A 17755-nucleotide genomic window follows, 5' to 3' on the forward strand; every position below is an offset into this window, starting at 1 on the left:
ATAAAGTATTTCTTCATTGAGTACTTTTCGAGTTATGAGGCTTGAAATAATTTCTTAATTTTACATAAACCATATAATATCTAGTAAAATATTCATTTTTCGATTATCTTACCTTAATACTTTTATGTACAAAATAATGAGAGGAATCAATTGGTGTAAAGAAAAAATATAGTTGTTTAAAAAAAAAGTATGTAATTGTTAACGGGTTATGCCTAGTCAGGAGGTCGAAAAAAGACGAATTTTTGAGAATTTTTTTTGAAAAAGTGCATATTTTTTTACAAAAGTTTCTATATTTAAAATAGTTATATTTGACAAAATTATTGTAAAATTTTGGTACAAAAATATAAATTTATGGCAAAGTTACAGCCGATGTCCGGGAAGCCTATATTCCAAAATCGTTTTGCGGTGACCACTCCTGTTTGGAATTGAGTTATCTGCAATCAAAAATTTAAGAAAATTTAGTTAATATATTAGTTTATCTAGTCTTTAACGGTTCCCTGTTACAAAAAATTAATTTGCGGGAAAATGGCGGTCGCTTAAAGTGAAATTATCGATTTTCGTAAAAAAAAACGCTCGTTTTTCATTCATAAAATAAAAATTACGCATTGAAAAAAAATCCTTCGGTCAAAGACTAGATTTTTATGTTTAAAAGAAGTTTGCAAAAGTTGAAATAGATTGGTGCAGCAGTTTTCGAGATATTTTGGTCACCGTCTTTGAAAATGTGGTTTCAAGAAAAACGCGTTTAAAGTTTCGAGTCTAATTTACATTAAAATAAAAAATTTATTTTTCAACTTACACAGAGTCATCTATTCCAGGCCCATACAGTACGCCTTCTGCTGCAGTTGTTGCTTCTAAAATATTAATTTGTTCTTGTCGATGACGCATTCTTGCCTCTCGAGTACTATCGAGTGTGCGGCAGTCAGAAATCTTTATGCGGCACAATAATCTCTTTTTGCAGTTTCAATTCTTTTTTGCAGATGCACTAAAAGTACTTTCTTCATACTCCATCGTTTTCGGATTAATATTTTGTTTCCTTTTTCTTGATCTTGATTTTCGAAAATTTTCCGATTTTCTCAAATCTCTCGAACCTTTCTTACGATCCATAATTTATTTAGAAATCGAAAAACTACGAAAGAAGCGAACGTTCGATTGCACAGGTCGATGTCAACATCGACGTTCGTCCCTAGAGCGCAGCAGCCGCGCGGGGCGCTCGCGCTCCGACGTATACTTCACGTCGTATATCTCCAACAAATTTCAGCGGATTAATTTGAAACTTTCAGGGAATATTTCTAACATTATCTAGAGAAGGAAAAGGATGGAGGAGGTAAGGGAATTTAGGTACCTGGGGTATACGTTGCAGAGGAATGGAGGACAAGAAGCGCATATTAGGGAAAGGATTAAGAGGGCGGCGGCGGTAATGGGAGAAGTATGGGGAATAGGAAGGAGAAAGTTTGGCAAGGATTGGAGTAGAAGGCTATGGCTGTTTGACAGGCTAATATGGACAGTATTGAGCTATGGAGTTGAGATATGGGGTTGGAAAGAAAGGGAAGGAATAGAAAGACTGGAGGAAAGATATATGAGGTGGGTAATGGGCCTAGAGAGAAGAACACCAGGATATTTGATAAGGGAAGAAATTAAGAGGGGAAAGTTAAGAGAGAGAGCGGGAAGAAGAGCTTGGGGATTTGAGGAAAGGCTGAAGGAAGGGAAAGGTAGTGAGTTGACGAGACTATGTTGGGAGGAATTGAGGGAGGGGGCGAGGGAGGGAAAGGTAGGATCAGAGTGGGAGGAGAGAAAGAGGTTTTTTGAAAGCAGGGGATGGGGGATTGGAGAGGTAGAGAGGAAGAGAGAGGAAGGGGATGAATGGTTTGGAGAATTGATTAAGAAGGACAAAGAGGAGCAAAGGTTGGAGAGGGAAGGAAGGATAAGAGACTCAAGATATAACAGATGGTATAAGATGATAAAGGAAGAAGGAATACCAGAATATCTAAAGAAGGGATGGGGAGAGAGCAGGTGGAGGAGGGTATTGAGGTTTAGATTGGGGAATGAGATAGGGGAGAGTAATTATTGGGAAGAGGAAGATAAAAGGATGTGTAGGTTATGTGAAGGGGAGACGGAGACTTGGGAACACGTATGGGAGGGGTGTAGAGTGTGGAGGACTGGGGGGGGAAAGCTGGCAGGAAATGGCAGGGTGGATATTGGGGGGAGGAGGGGAGGGAGAATGGTGGATGAGAGAGATAGAGAAAGAAAGAGAGGTAGGAAAAGATAGAGGAGGGAGAAGAGAGGAAGAGGAAGAGAGAGAGTGAGAGTGAGAGAGAGAGAGAGAGAGAGAGAGAGAGAGAGAGAGAGAGAGAGAGAGAGAGAGAGAGAGAGAGAGAGAGAGAGAGAGAGAGGGTAGAGGGAGGGACGACGGAGTTGGAAGATTGAAGGAAAAAAGCAAGAGGAAGCGGAAGTCGAGGGCGTGTGTATGTGTGTAAAGGAGGGAGGGGGAGCGAAGAAATTCGCGATCCCTCAAGTAGTTAATAAGTATAGGTTAAGTTTTAGGATAAAAGTAGTTTTAAGATTTTTTTGTAATAGATTGTAACCCTGAGGGGAACAATAAAGATATTATTATTATTCTAACATTATCTACTTCAAGAAAATGTGAAAATCTTAGAATCGAAAATTTGAAAATTTCTGACTAGGCATAACCCCTTAATTGCAAATCGAGCCGGAGAAGCTTCGTAGTCAAACCTAAATGGCTACGAGGCTTCTCCAAGTCAACTTGAACCATGTCCATCAGTCGCAGGATCTTTTCTGGCACTGTCTGGCGGAGCGTGGTGTTGGCTTGGCAATCGTAGCCGAGCCGCACAATGTCCTCGCTAACAACTCAAATTAGGTTGGATCCATTGGCGGCTCCGCTGCGATAGTGAGGGGTACCGTACTGAATTTCCCCCCCTCAAACTAATTGTAAGCGGGGAGGGATGTTGCGGTAAGGTGAGGGTCCATCAACATTATAAGTTGTTATGCCCCTCCCCTCCAGTTGGAGTCCTGCCGAATTTGACGCATGCTTGGAGCGGATGGGGGCTGTTATAAGAAACGGCCCTCCCTTTCCGCTCATAGTCGCCGGGGATTTCAACGCGAAATCCCCGGAGTGGGGCTCGCGAGTGCCCAATAGAGGCAGGACTCTAGTCGGGTGAGCGGTTTCGCTTGGCCTCGAAGTTATCAATACAGGTCAAGCGAGCACCTGTGTGCGCCCACAAGGGGAGTCGATCGTTGAAGTTACGTTCGGCTCCCGGTGGGTTGCACAAAAAGTTAGCAGCTGGCGCGTGTTAGAGGAAGAAACCCTCTCCGACCACCTCTATATTGAGGTGGTCTTGGGTGATGCGCGCCAGCTGGTACACCGCCCACCCGTAAGGGGGGGAGGCACAAGAAGATGAACCCTTACGAAGCTGGATGAGGAGGCGTTAGATGACGCCTTAATGGTGGCCGCATTGATGGGCGGAGACGTTGGGCAAGGGAGGGATGTACAGCTGGAGGCTGAATGATTCCGGGGTGTGATGCAGCAGGTCTGTGACACTGTGATGCCCCAGGCCAAATCCCGCCCTCGCCGGACCGCTTATTGGTGGACGGAGGAGATCGCAGAACTAAGACGACTCTCCGTTCGGGCCCGGCAGAAATTAAAACGTCTCCGCCCACGAGGAGAGCTGGATAGCATCGAAGAGGCCGAGTACATGGCAGTCAAATACGCCCTATGCTTAGCTATCAGGAAGTCCAGGGAAAAATGTTGGGATGAGTTATTACTCTCTCAACTCGGGCCCATGGGAGCGTCCATACAAGATTATAATAAACAAACATAGAACATGGGCGCCTCCCCGTGACGGAATCCTTGGAGCCCCATATCCTCAACGAGGTTGTGGACACCCTCTTCCCTATTGAAGAGGAAGGTGAAGCACTCGATTGGGGTCCTATTGCTAACGGACCCATAGAGTGGACTGGGGATATGGAGGTATCCGAGGATGAAATTGTCCGGGCCGTTCGGAAAATGGGATCGAACAAGGCCCCTGGACCGGACGGGATCCCGGGCAAAAAATATGGGTCCGAGCACTGGGCTTCTTGGGTGTGCGCCTGAGGCACCTTTACAACGAGTGCCTCAGGCAGCAGGCGTTTCCCCAGGAATGGAAGAGGGCCAACTTGGTCCTCCTCCATATGGAAGGCAGAGAGGCAGGTACTCCTTCTAGGTATAGGCCAATATGCCTGTTGGACGAGGTCGGTAAAATCTTTGAAAGGATCTTAGCCAACGGTCTCGTACAACACCTCTCCCGGAGTGGCAGTGATCTCCACGAGGAGCAATACGGCTTCCGTGAGGGACGCTCGACAATTGACGCAATTCTACGCGTCAGGTCTCTCACAGAGGCCGCCGTGGAGGAAGGCAGGGTGGCTGTGTCACTTGACATAGCCAACGCATTCAACATCCTGCCTTGGAAATGCGTGAGGGATGGCCTGTTACGACATGGAGTCCTCCCTTACCTCGTGGGGATCACGAGGGCGCACTTCCGGGAGAGGGAATTGGAGTTCATCCAGCAGGACGGACTCCGACGCCGAAGGAGGATTGGTTGCGGGATTCCGCAGGGGTCAGTACTGGGATCCCTACTATGGGACCTCGCGTATAACCAAATCCTCTTCCCCGGGGCTGCCACGCAATGTGTTATGCAGATGATACACTCGTGGTGGCCACCGGGGAGAGCTGGGGGGGCGCCAAGGTCAAAGCCGAGATGGCGGTGGCGCGTGTGGTGCGCGAGATCACCGGTATGAGTCTAAAGGTAGCGGCCAATAAAACCGAGGCGTTGTATTTTTATAGTAGCGCCTCGGATAAGCTGCCGCAGACCTATATCAGTTAGTGGGACCCGAGTCCTGGTAGGAGACCGTTTGAAATATCTTGGTTTCCTACTGGATAGTAGATGGAGGTTTAGGCCTCACTTTGAGGTCCCAGGGTGGAGAAATTTTTGGCAGCATTAGGCCGGATTCTCCCGAAACTTGGGGATTCGGATGGTCGAGTTCGCCGAATTTACGGTGAACTCCGTCGCCCTTTATGGAGCACCGGTTTGGGAGCTGGCGGTCGCGCGGCACGCGAAAGATGCGTTGCGTCGCGTGCAGCACTGCATGGCCGCCAGAGTCACGCGGACGTATTGCACCGTTTCTCATGTGGCGGGCTCAGTCCTGGCGGGTTGGTCCCCCCTGGAGTTTCTCGCACAAATGCATAGAGATGTCTATGTGCGGGAAAGAGAACTCCGGAGGAGAAATGTCAGCTTGACCAGGAAGGTGAAGAGGACCATCCGGCTCCACGCCCGGCAGTCCATAATCGAAAGATGGAATGTCCACCTCTCCGATCCCAGGACAGCGGGACAGAGGACCATCCATGTCGGGGCCATCCGGCACTGCCTAGAGGAATGGCTAGACAAGGCTCAGCGCGAGGTGACCTTCTGATTGACACAGATGTTGACGGGACATGGTTGCTTAGGAGATTTCCTGTGTCGAATCGGAAGGGAGCGCACCACAGCGTGCCATCATTGTCCGGCGCAGCATACCCTGGCCGAATGTTCGACCTGGGATGACCAACGCCGTGTTCTCACCGGAGTTATCGGGAAGGACCTCTCGCTGTCGATCATCATTCCAAAGATGATCGACAGTGAGGAGGCATGGACGGCGGTCGCCTCCTTCTGTGAGTCGGTCATGATCCAGAAGGAGGCGGCCGAGTGGGTGAGACGTCAGGAGGTACCTCCTCCTGACAACGACGAAGAGGAAAAGACGGAGGAGGAGGAGGCGATGAGTACGCCTCCTTTCTCCCTCTCCGCCCATAGGACGAGGAATCGGGCTAGAGGGGTATCATCATTTCCCGTGGGGAGATGATAAATAGGAGGAGGTTGCGCTACATTGGCAAATTTTGCAGATATGACTCTCCCCCCGACTCATCCCCATTCACCCAACATAAGGGATGGAACAAGGGAAGAGAGAAGCTCTCTCTCTCATTCTGCTCACGCTACGCCGTTATAGCGTGGGCGGACGAGCAAACAAATGGAGCCTTTCTCTGAAAGAGGAGGCCCCACACTTGGAATTAATAAAAGAGGAAGGAGGAGTATCTATGTATACCCTCTCCCCCCTATAAGATAGCGCAACACGCCCCTCCCTTCTAAGGGAGGAGCAAGTGCGCGATTCCCTCGGGGTCCGTGTCGACTAGCATAAGGACCCTCGAGGAAGGCGGACAGATGTGGCCCCACCTGTCTGTAAAATGGCGAAGGAAGAAGAGGGGAAGGACCGCTCAAGTGTCCTCTCCCGGGAGACCTAGCGACAAAGCCCAAGTCGTCGGGTCTTAAGCGCGGAGGGGAACAACAGGCAGGGATCCCGAAGTAATGCAATCGCAAGTTCTGTGTCCCTGTCTGCCCCTCCTGCGCCAGGAAGGCCACCTCGGGGGTTTTAGCAGGTATACCGGCGGGATCGATATGTTGTTGCTGCCGGGACTCCCGCATAACCCTCACCCGATTCCCCTAGGGTGAGGGTATCCATAAAGGATTTCCTCCGAGTTACCAAAAAAAAAGGGACGGTTGAGAGTTAGCGCCGGCGCCCTGAACCCGGATCGCACGAGAGATCGGGTGGCGCGATCCCCGGCGGAGGAAGACCGGACGACGCCGAAATCAGCGAAACCAGCCCTAGGCCAGGATTAAAGGGCTAAGTCGCCGCTATCCTGAGAAGACGCCGGCGAAAGATCGGCCGGAGACGACCGCCATTCCGGGATCATTAGGAAATTATATAATTTCGATTCTCAGGGTTGTAACCGCCCCTGATATGGCGTTGTCGCGGGACGCATTAATATCTGGCGTGTCGCGGTGCTATTGGCCGCGGATCCGCGCACCCCCGTGCGCGAAATTGACGTCGGTATCGATCCTGGATCGTGAGATCGCGGGAAACACTCTGGCGCGGGCGCTTGACTGTTAAGATTGTTTATCGTAATTCGTTGTCGTGAGATTATCGTTGTTGCCGAAGACTCACAGGGACGGAACTGAGGACCATCCCTTGCAAAAGGAGCGAGCATATCGGTGAGGTTGCCCATCTTTAATTTGTGAGTCACATACGCGATTCTGTCCGTTACCCGGCCGTTCTGTCGCCGTCGTCATTTTCGTGTTTCGGTTTCGCGAGGGCTAAAATTTAGCTTTAAGATTTCGATTTTAGTGAGTTTCGGGCGACCGGACAACAAGCGATCGAGGCTTCGAGGACGATCGTAACGGCGCGCCGCGGCGGCCTAAATCGATAGGGGACCGTTCATCTCTCTGGGATTCGGGGTGTCGTGAACTGCGTAGTAACCGGTTCTCGTATATCGACCACGTGCGCGGTAAATTGCGAGGAATGCATTCGCTGTCCGTGCTGTCGTAAAGAGTTGTCGAAACCGCGTAAGACATCCCCGTAATCGATCTTCGTGCGATCTTTGTGTTATAATTAGCGTGTGTATGTGAGTTTCACGTTTCGTGAATTTGCGAGAATATCTTTTCATCGCGCTTATTACATTGTATGATTCGTGCCTGCTTCATAATATCGGTCGTGTGTGTGAGTGTGTCGCGGTGTGTAATAGATTGCGGCAAATTGCGAGACTGCCGAAATTCAAGAGATTCGTGTACGGAAAGAGCGTTACGCCGAAAAGTAAAGTAAGAGTGGTGTAATCGGCGTCCGACGGTTATCGATTATCGATTGCATTGACCGTGCTCGTCGCAAGCAAATTCTCACGTCTTCGCAATTAATTAATTATTCTCGCTTGATTATTAGGCATTCTTTCGAACCGATTGCTGATTAGAGTATCGAGACTAAAAATTAGAGCGAGTAAAAATGCGTTTGCGGGAAAAGTTCCGTAAAGTAAGACGACGATTTGACTGTCGAATTATCGTTACGTTTTTCAATGCGCCGTTCGGCCTCGCTAAGTCTGGCCGTCAAACCAGTATAAGAAATATAAGGAATGTGAGAGCGTTTTCTTAGATATTCGGTTTCACGTGAGCATTCGACATCTGTCTAACTTTTACGTTTTGCGAATTTCGATATCTTGTAGTAAGATTACAATCACCGTTGTCGCGTTATTCTTTATTAATTCCACGGAGATTATTTCCTTTAATTGTTAATATTTCGTTTACTTCAAATATTCTATATTTTATGTGATTATTATCTTTCTTTATTTTGTTAATTCTTTTATTCTTTCTCTTACTTTGAATAAATTTGTTATCTTTCATTATAATACGTTCGCGTAAATTATTTGAGCATCAGCCATTCGTGAATGTTAAATTCTGTCGTGTTTGTCGAATTCTCCCATTTCGTGAAGCCTCGTATAAAATAATTATAATACCCTTTTCCATAAACCCCGCCCCTCTACCGTTAGGCGAGCTAATCGGCCCGTGGCGAAAAAGGCAAGCGTTTATCGCGTCATTTTGTCGTTTAACGAATTGATACGTGAAAGACCGTATCTGGCGCCCAATTTCAAAATTTCGATACGGCCTTCATTTCGCCGCGGCTCGCATAGGACTCTCTCCATCCCTGTTCCTTCGAACACGAGTATTCTTTTCATTTCTTGTGTTTTTGACGGCGTTTCGTTCCTTCGTATCCTCTCTAACACCCCGAGGATTAGAAAATTTAACGTCGCAATACATATACCCTGTATATACATAAGTTACCCACCCCAATAACTTTCTTAGTTTTGATTGTAGAAACAAATGTTTCAAACAAAAGTTGTATGGTTTAAAGGGGGATATATGAATCCAATGTGAGTCATATGGTAAATGTCATCATTTTCAAGAAATTTTAAAGGCGACTAATTTCTTAAATGGAATTTGATTTTTTCCTTAAGATGAAAGTTATAGACCTCGTCGACATGTTTTCAAAACTCCCAAAAAATGTCTTTTACATAAGCCGTTCCAGAGATATCCATAAAGGATTCCCACAGCGATACCAAAAAAACCGTTCCAGAGATATAAAGCTTGATACATGCACTTAGAAAACATGACTTACTCCTAATTAATTCTTGCAATGTATCAATCAAAACGGAGGTGTGTTTGAGCACTTGGGATAAGAATTTGCGTGGGCGTGAGAAGCAAGGGGACTCACGTTAATCACGCACTTCAAATCGTGAGAGGCAGGGGTGCTTGATTAACGTGAGTTCCCTTGCCTCTCACGCCTATGCAAATTCTTATCGCAAGTGCTCAAACACACCTCCGTTTCGATTGATACATTGCAAGAATTAATTAGGAGTAAGTCATGTTTTCTAAGTATATGTATCAAGTATTTTGATATTTGAAATTCTAAAGAATTTTACTAATTGTCGAGCTATTATGTTTGTTTTATCCAAACTTTTAACTAATTCTTGTAACTAATACACACACGCAATAATGAAATGTTAATTCTTGCAATAATCTCGTCAAATCTCTCGTTGAAACATTTAGTACAAAAATTTCATAGCTCGATACCTCTATTCATCGCTCTGTTCATTCATTCAGTTACTAATTATGACGGATTATAGCTCAGTGGAAATAGTCGACATGATAAAAATAGTCAGATTGTGCAATAACAACTTGAGAGCAACGGAAAGGATGTATACCGCTAGATTTCCCGATAAACGACACGCGCAGGACTATAACATTATTGCTCTGCCGGACTCAACAGGCTCATTTAAAATGTAACAGGAAGAAACCCAAAAGAAAATTACATTCTGATGACGCTTGTAGTAGAACAAAACCCGCACATTTCAACTAGGATGATTGAAAACGAACATGGTATCCCGTAAAGGACAGTAAGTCGAGTATTAAGATTTGTAAAATTCCATCCCTACCACATTGTTTTGACACAGCAGCTCCAAGCACGAGACTTTAACCGTAGGCTTCATTTTTGCAACTGGACTAGAAATCAATATCGCAGACCCATATTTCTTCATGCACATCCTTTACAGATGAAGCAATATTTAACAAAGGAGGGTTGAACTGACACAACTGTCATTATTAGTCTAATCAGAATCCACAATGGCAGCGAAGCATAGAGTACCAACACCAATGATGGATTAATGTTTGGGGTGGCATTATCGGGATTCATGTAATTGGACCTCACTTCTTCGAAGGCCATTTAAATAGAGAAACCTACTTGTGGTTCCTAGAAAACGAATTGCCACACCTCCTTCAAAACGTAGATCTTTACACTCGTCGTAGAATGTGATTGCAGCAAAATGGTGCTCCTGCCCACAGTAGTTGCTTGATCATTACATATCTTAACGAAAAATTCCATAGAAGATGGATTGAATGGGTAGTCAAATCCAAGAGTGGCCTGCAAGATCTCCTAATCTCTCGCCTATGGACTTCTTCCTGTGGGGTTATATCAAGAAAAAGGTGTTTGCGAAACAACCTGCAATCATCGCAGACATGAAATTGTGAATTAGACGCGCTTTCCAAGATATCACTGACGGTACATTGCAAAGAGTCGAAAATAATTTCCGATTACGCGTGATACAATGTATCAATCAAAACGGATGTTTGAGCTTGCGATAAGAATTTGTGTGGGCATGAAAGGCAAGCGGACTCACGTTAATTAAGCATCCTAAATCATGAGAGGCAAGGGGACTCACGTTAATCAAGCACTCCAAATCGTGAGAGGCAAGAGGACTCACGTTAATCAAGCACCCCAAAGAGAACAGAAAACTATTACATCCACGTCGTTGTTCCTGGGTAGCGCTAAAAGTGGAATAGTGGATACAAATGTTTCAAACAAAAGTTGTATTGTAAAGGGGGATATATGAATCCAATATGTAGTAAATATCATTGTTTTCAAGGAATTTTAAAGCCGACTAAATTCTTAAATGGAATTTGATTTTTTCTTAAGATAAAAGTTGTTGATCTCGTCGAGACGTTTTCAAAACATCCCCAAATAATGTCTTTTGCATAAGCCGTTCCAGAGATATAAAGCTTCAAAACTTTGTAAGCCATTGGCATCACATGTATAGTTCGTACAAAAGGCTTTAATGGTCGTAGATAATGGTGTGAGTTTAGAACAACCATTAAAGCCTTTTGTACGAACTATACATGTGATGCCAATGGCTTACAAAGTTTTGAAGCTTTATATCTCTGGAACGGCTTATGCAAAAGACATTATTTGGGGGTGTTTTGAAAACGTCTCGACGAGATCAACAACTTTTATCTTAAGAAAAAATCAAATTCCATTTAAGAATTTAGTCAGCTTTAAAATTCCTTGAAAACAATGATATCTACTACATGATTCATATTGGATTCATATATCCCCCTTTACAATACAACTTTTGTTTGAAACATTTGTTTCTACAATCAAAAATAAGAAAATTATTGGAGTTGGTAATTTAATAACTCACCTTGTATACATACATACATACATACATAAATATATATATATATATATATATATATATATATATATATATATATACAGGGTGAGCCATTTTAATTAACGCACGCAATTATTTCGGAAACAAAGCATTTTAGAGAAAAATGTTTCAGACAAAAGTTTTATGGTTTCGAGGGAGCCATAAGATGGTATCATTGGTTTGACTTTGAAGAGTCATTTGAAGTTCACGTGAAGGTCACTTCAATTTTTTTAAATGGAACACCCTACATATTTTTGCACATTCTTGTAGCTTATCTCGAGAGCTTTCCAAAATACTATAATTAAGTACCTTTTCGTTAAGTACTTTTTGAGTTATGAGGCTTGAAATAATTTCTTAATTTTACATAAACCGTAAAATATCTTGTAAAATATTCATTTTTCGATTATCTTACCTTAATACTTTTACGTACAAAATAATGAGAGGAATCAATTGGTGTAAAGAAAACACATAGTTGTTTTTAAGAAAAAATATGTAATTTGCAATTAACAATTCCATATTTTTTCTTAAAAACAACTATGTGTTTTCTTTACACCAATTGATTCCTCTCCTTATTTTGTACGTAAAATTATTAAGGTAAGATAATCGAAAAATGAATATTTTACAAGATATTTTACGATTTATGTAAAATTAAGAAATTATTTCAAGCCTCATAACTCAAAAAGTACTTAACGAAAAGGTACTTAATTATAGTGTTTTGGAAAGCTCTCGAGATAAGCTACAAGAATGTGTAAAAATATATAGGGTGTTCCATTTAAAAAAATTGAAGTGACCTTCACGTAACCTTCAAATGACTCTTCAGTGTCAAACCAATGATACCATCTTATGGCCCCCTCCGAACCATAAAACTTTTGTCTGAAACATTTTTCTCTAAAATGCTTTGTTTCCGAAATAATTGCGTGCGTTAATTAAAATGGCTCACCCTGTATATCTACGTATACAGGGTGTCGCAGACCATCCGTATCAGCCGAATATCTCAAAAACTGAGCGCGGCAGACAAAAATATTTCAGACAAAAGTTGTAAGGTTTCAAGTAACGTATTACATGGCGATATCAGTATGACCTTGAAGAGTGTTGTCAAGGTCACGTGAAAATCACCGTCAATTTCTTAAATGGAACCCCTATTTTTTATTGCATATTCTTGTAGCTTATCTTGAGGGCTTTCCAAAACACTATAATAAAATATTTTTCCCTCAAGTACTTTTTGAGTTATAAGGCTTGAAATAATTTCTTAATTTTACATAAATCGTAAAATATCTTGTAAAATATTCATTTTTCGATTATCTTACCTTAATACGTTTATGTACAAAATAATGAGAGGAATAAATTGGTGTAAAGAAAACACATAGTTATTTTTAAGAAAAAATATGTAATTGTTAATTACAAATTACATATTTTTTCTTCGAAACAATTATGTGTTTTCTTTACACCAATTTCCTTAATTTTCAATTTTGGTTTAAAAATGTTTTAATGCAGGAAAGAATAGATATGAGACAATCCATCTGGCATTCCTCAGGAACTTTATTCAATCCTAAGGCTATGCTGCCCATCATTCCTTGTACTGCAGGTGTGCATCCAGATGTGGGCAATTGTGATGCCGAAGTTGCAGTTTGTAATGCAACCTCCAATGTGCTGGCCAACGAAGAGATGTTTTTGGAAGACTCGATCATTACTGTATCTATTACTTCATCAACATTTCCTCGTTTCCTCTTCTTAGCTATATCTGCTGATGGTGTATGTTTCTTGGGAGTGATAGAAGCGACCATGGTTTTCAGCATGCTTGCTGATGCATTGTCTGGTAAAGTTGATGGTTTGGTTTCAGTGAATGAGGCAGAAGAACACGACGCCACAAAATCCGCTGCAGAAGATAGTTTTTCATCACTTGTACATTCTGAACCTGCATCAATTTAAAGCATTAATATATACAATGACTGATATTCCTAGTTATCAAAATCTAACTATAAACATCAGTTAGCGTACATATAATAAGTTAACCACTATGCAATGTGCCTTGCAATTTCACCATTTCTCACCTGTTAAAGATTCATACAAGTTAACATTCCATACATCTAAGCTATCATCAGAAGTTTGTGGTGTAGGTGTAGATAGATACGTTAAAGATGTCGATTTGGCAAGCTGTGAAATTTGCGAAGCAGGAACTCCCTGGTGCACAGGCCGTTGATAATTTGATGTTGTCCTACATAAACATGATACTTTATATTATTTATTTTGATTACATATAATTGATTACATACCTTCCATTGTTCTATGCAAAGTAAAAATATAAACACAAAAATGATTTACTCACCGTCTAGGTTGAATATGATCAGCAAGAAACAGCAAATCATCATATAGTATCCAATCTGACTTATATGGCACATGATCTGCACCTGCGCCAGATCTTGCCTGTGACTGTATTACTTTCCGGCGTTCTTTACCAAATTTCTGTCGTAAACGGTAAAACATTATTTCTGCTTCGATTCCTATGAAGACACAATATTATATTATATATTATATATATATTATTATATATATTTACACAACTTACCAGTCACTGGCGGTATTAATAATTCCCTAATATGGGTCCACATCAGGCTCTTATCAGTTTTTTTACTGTATCCCTTCAGTTTTTTCTGATACAGTACACTATTTGATTTTACTAATTGGATCAATGTCCTCCACTCGTGGATTTGTGCTTCCGATATATTATCAAAAACATCTGTCGCGTCTTCATAATCCATATTCTGTAATTTCACCGAGCCACCTGTTCGCTATTCTATTCGCTTCACAGCTGAGAAAGTGATAATTAATAAAACAGCACAGCGAATCTTTTGCGATGATTTTTAGGTTAGTTAGAAACCAAGCAGTCAACACACTTCTCAAGTAACCATTTTCCTCTTGCGCTCTGATTGGCCGAGCGTAAGCGTAAGAGTAAGTGTAGGAGTAGGAAATAAAATTAATTTATTTCGCTTACGCCCTTACTCCAACGCCTTTAAACCGGAAGTAACCCTCTTACGTCTATTCTTACTCCTTACGTCAGGCTTACTCCTCGTATTGTAGACGGGCCATATATGTCGGGTCGAGCGGACCGTTAGGGGCCTGGCACAGGTCAGTGACCGAATGGTCCCTTTAACTCTGTGAATGTTCTAGGCCTATCCGCTCGGCGGTCCCTTTTTTGGTAAGTGTTCAAGAAAATCTATATCATATTATAAAGCCGTTAGATTTTAGAGAGTCTTCTCGAATATTCTCGAACGGAACGTTATTTTTGCGGACCAAGGCAGATATTTTGATTTAGTTTTTTCGGGCTCTATGTTAAAAAGTCAATATTTAGATCAAGACAAACAGGATATCGTTGTCGATCTACGATTGATCGAAATAATCGAACGATCTGGCTCGATGCCTTATTTGGATAATTCGGTACCGGGAGCCTTATTCCTTGTTCTTAAAAAGACTCACTACAACCAGAAGTCACACGTAATACACGTGTTCACCTTTGTCCGTAAAAATATTACTTGTCTCGCGAGCTGAAGTTCGAAACGCGCTCAGGCGGTCCGTAAGAGAAGATTTGGTTTGAATAAAAATAATTTAATTCTCTCTACGAACTCTAGTGATTTCGTCTAGCTCTCTCACCGGCGAAAAAAAATTAATATTTTTAATGCAGTCATGTGAATCGAAGACGCGGCTACAGTAAGGGAACTTAATTCCTTTTATTCGGGACGGGACCCTGCGCGATCTTGGGATTCAGGGAAGACCTTTCCGTGGACACCACCTTGTCGTGGTGGAAGGGCTTAAGAGTCTCGGTCGTCTGGGGCGTCTTGGGTGGACATGGTCCATCCTTGGCGGTTCGGGCGGGCGGGCCCGAACTAAGAGCGTCCATTGCACTCCCTCATTTCCCGCCTTGCGGGGCCGAGGCTTGCCTCGTGCCTCCGCGGGCGAGAAGTGGGAAGGTTTCGGTGCCCTTGGGCGGATGGCCTATCGCCGATAGGGGTAGGCGGCCCTGACTTCAATCGCCCAGTCCACCATGCCCGTAAGGGACGACCCTGCTGCTTGCGGCGGAGCCTACCGTCCCGATGGTGCAGGCTTGCACATCCGAATATGTGCACGGTCGACGTCCGATATCGCCGGGCAGGGCAGGCTCGAGAGCCTTGGTTGGCAACCGTCCTAGGGGAAGGAAAACCCCGAAATGAAACCAAATTAGTAGGAATGATCATGCCTCTAAAAAAAACGATCATTACCGGTCCAGGGAGATTCGGACTCCCAGGGCCTGGCGGGTATGGGGGGTAGTGTTCCGGCCCCTCCCCCTTCGTCATCAGACTACGGGCTGCCCTCGGTGTCAGAGGTGGGCACCGGGGACGAAAGGGCTACTGCCCCCAAATCGACGGGAAGGAAGAGCTTCACCCTTGTGGAGTTTCAAGGGATGCTTGAATGGAAGAAAGCTGCGGAGGAGTAGATTCAGTTCCTCCAGAATAGAAAGGAGTATCGTGCATGTCCGGACGATGAAGATGATGACGCTATTCCGATACAACAGAGTGAGGTGGACAATTAATTGGAGCTCTTCCAATGGATGAAAGTGGAGTGTGAGCGCTGGGGGAAGAGGCTCTCGTGGGCCCATGAAGAGATCCGGGTCCTCCGAGCTGCAGCGCGTAAGACAGTGTCAGAGGTGGGCGTGGGCCCCGGACCGGGGATCCCCGCGTACCTCAGAACGAATGTGGCGATGGGGACCTGCCCTGGCCCGCTGATGGTGTGCCGGGGTGTGTCCCCACCATAGACGTATAATACATAGACCGCGAGTTCCCACTCTCTCCTTTGTTTCAAAAACGTCAAATTTTAGAAAGAGAGAGCTTATTTTCATGGTAGTTTCTTCTTTGTTTAATGACGCGTGGTGGGGCAAAGAAATCGATCAAGACATACGTCAAATGCAGTGGCCATATTAAATTTTTGCCCCACTCTTGTTATTGATAGACAAAGAAACTAATACCACGAAAGCATGTTGTCTCCTAAAATTTGTTCAACTTTTTAGCCAAACGCGAAGTCTATGTATTCTACGTTTATGGTCCCCACTGAAAATTGAGAGGGAGGACAGGGGTACATCCCCACGGAGAAAGGTAGTGAAGGAATCGGGGGTGGGGCCCGATCCCTGGATCCCGCCCCTGCTTAGAATGGACGCATGCGTCGGCCCCTCGCTTGAAGAACTCGAGATGGGGTGCCGGGGTGTGCGGATGACTGGAGAGATAAAGGGGGAATGTTGTTTCCCCTCAGGGAGGAAGGAGGGGAGGGGGCGCTCAGCTATGCCCGTACGCGCGAGCTCCCCTGAGAGTCGGAGTGACTGGGGCGGTGCCGTTGGGACCTCTGGGACTACGGTCAGGGAGTCCGGTGCGGTCCGTCCCAGTTACTCGAATTTGGTGAAGGGTGAATCGAAGAGGAAACCCCCGAGGTCTCGGGGTCGGAACTGGTGGTCCATACCCCAAGCCTCGGGGAAGTGTGGATAGGGAGAAGCGACACCGGGAGTCTCCTGGTTGAGATCCCCGGTGTCGGGACGGAGGTGAATAAGGAGGTAAAGGCCTCGGTGGTCTTCCCCGGTGGACTCCCCTCATCTGAGGGGTATTCATCGGGGGGGGGGGGGTCGTCGGGGCACTCCCATGTGGAGAACGGTAGGGTGAAGGACGGGTGGCGTCGGACCGGGCTCCCCTCGGCGATTTTGCCGAGTGGCTCGGCCCGATGCTACTCATGCTTGAAGACAGACCACATTGCGCGGAGGTATCCCGTGCAAGGAGAAGGAGGAAAAAGGGGCAATGCGGCGCGTGCTCCCACCTGCTCGATGCGGCGCGTGCTCCCACCGTATAGCGAGGTGTAGGGCCGGGATCCCGAGGTATCCGTTATGTGCGGGCCTCGGACGTTCCGCGGAGCACATGCTAGGGGAGGCGAGTTGCCTGCCTCCCTTCCCAGCATCCCGGCGGCGGAGGAGGAGACCGGGGGAAACCTCACTTGGCCCGGGTGCAGATGCAGGGCTCCCTCCGATGAAGCGGAGTGGCGATGAGGAGCAAGGGCTGGACTCGGGGGCCTTGGGGTCCTCCTCTGATGAGGGGGACACCGCAGGGCGAGAATCCGAGCCCCCAGCTGCCTCCCCTTCCGGGGCACTACCCTGGGAGGTGACGGGCGGCAGGGGTAAGAGGAAGGGCTCCCGGCTTAAAAACCGGGAGGTCCTCTCTTCCCAAGAGTAGGGAGGGGTCGTCGAGGGAGAGACCGTAACCGCTACGGCGGAGGTCCTCCCTCCCGGCGACCCCTCAGAGGGATAACGGCGGGTGGCCCTGTCGCACTTGTGTGTGGGGGATCGCCCGCCCGAACCTCGGA

At 45.2% G+C, this 17755-nt stretch overlaps 1 protein-coding gene across 1 annotated transcript; it reads left to right on the forward strand.

Annotated features, from left to right (window-relative positions):
* Positions 1–5025: 5025 nt before the first annotated feature.
* On the forward strand, positions 5026–5463 carry LOC145969076 (uncharacterized). The gene has a single exon (XM_083094935.1). It carries the CDS (start codon positions 5026–5028, stop codon positions 5461–5463), a length of 438 nt encoding a protein of 145 aa, XP_082951061.1.
* Positions 5464–17755: the final 12292 nt, after the last annotated feature.

The sequence above is a fragment of the Camponotus vicinus genome, unplaced genomic scaffold, assembly GCF_025532165.1.
Source record: "Camponotus vicinus isolate PSW18456_S1 unplaced genomic scaffold, iyCamVici1.0 SCAF_3, whole genome shotgun sequence".
In the NCBI taxonomy this organism is placed as follows: Eukaryota; Metazoa; Arthropoda; class Insecta; order Hymenoptera; family Formicidae; genus Camponotus; species Camponotus vicinus.

Coding starts and splice junctions, on each gene's coding strand:
- LOC145969076 (XM_083094935.1), top strand. CDS start 5,026: ATGGTCGAGTTCGCCGAATTTACGGTGAACTCCGTCGCCCTTTATGGA.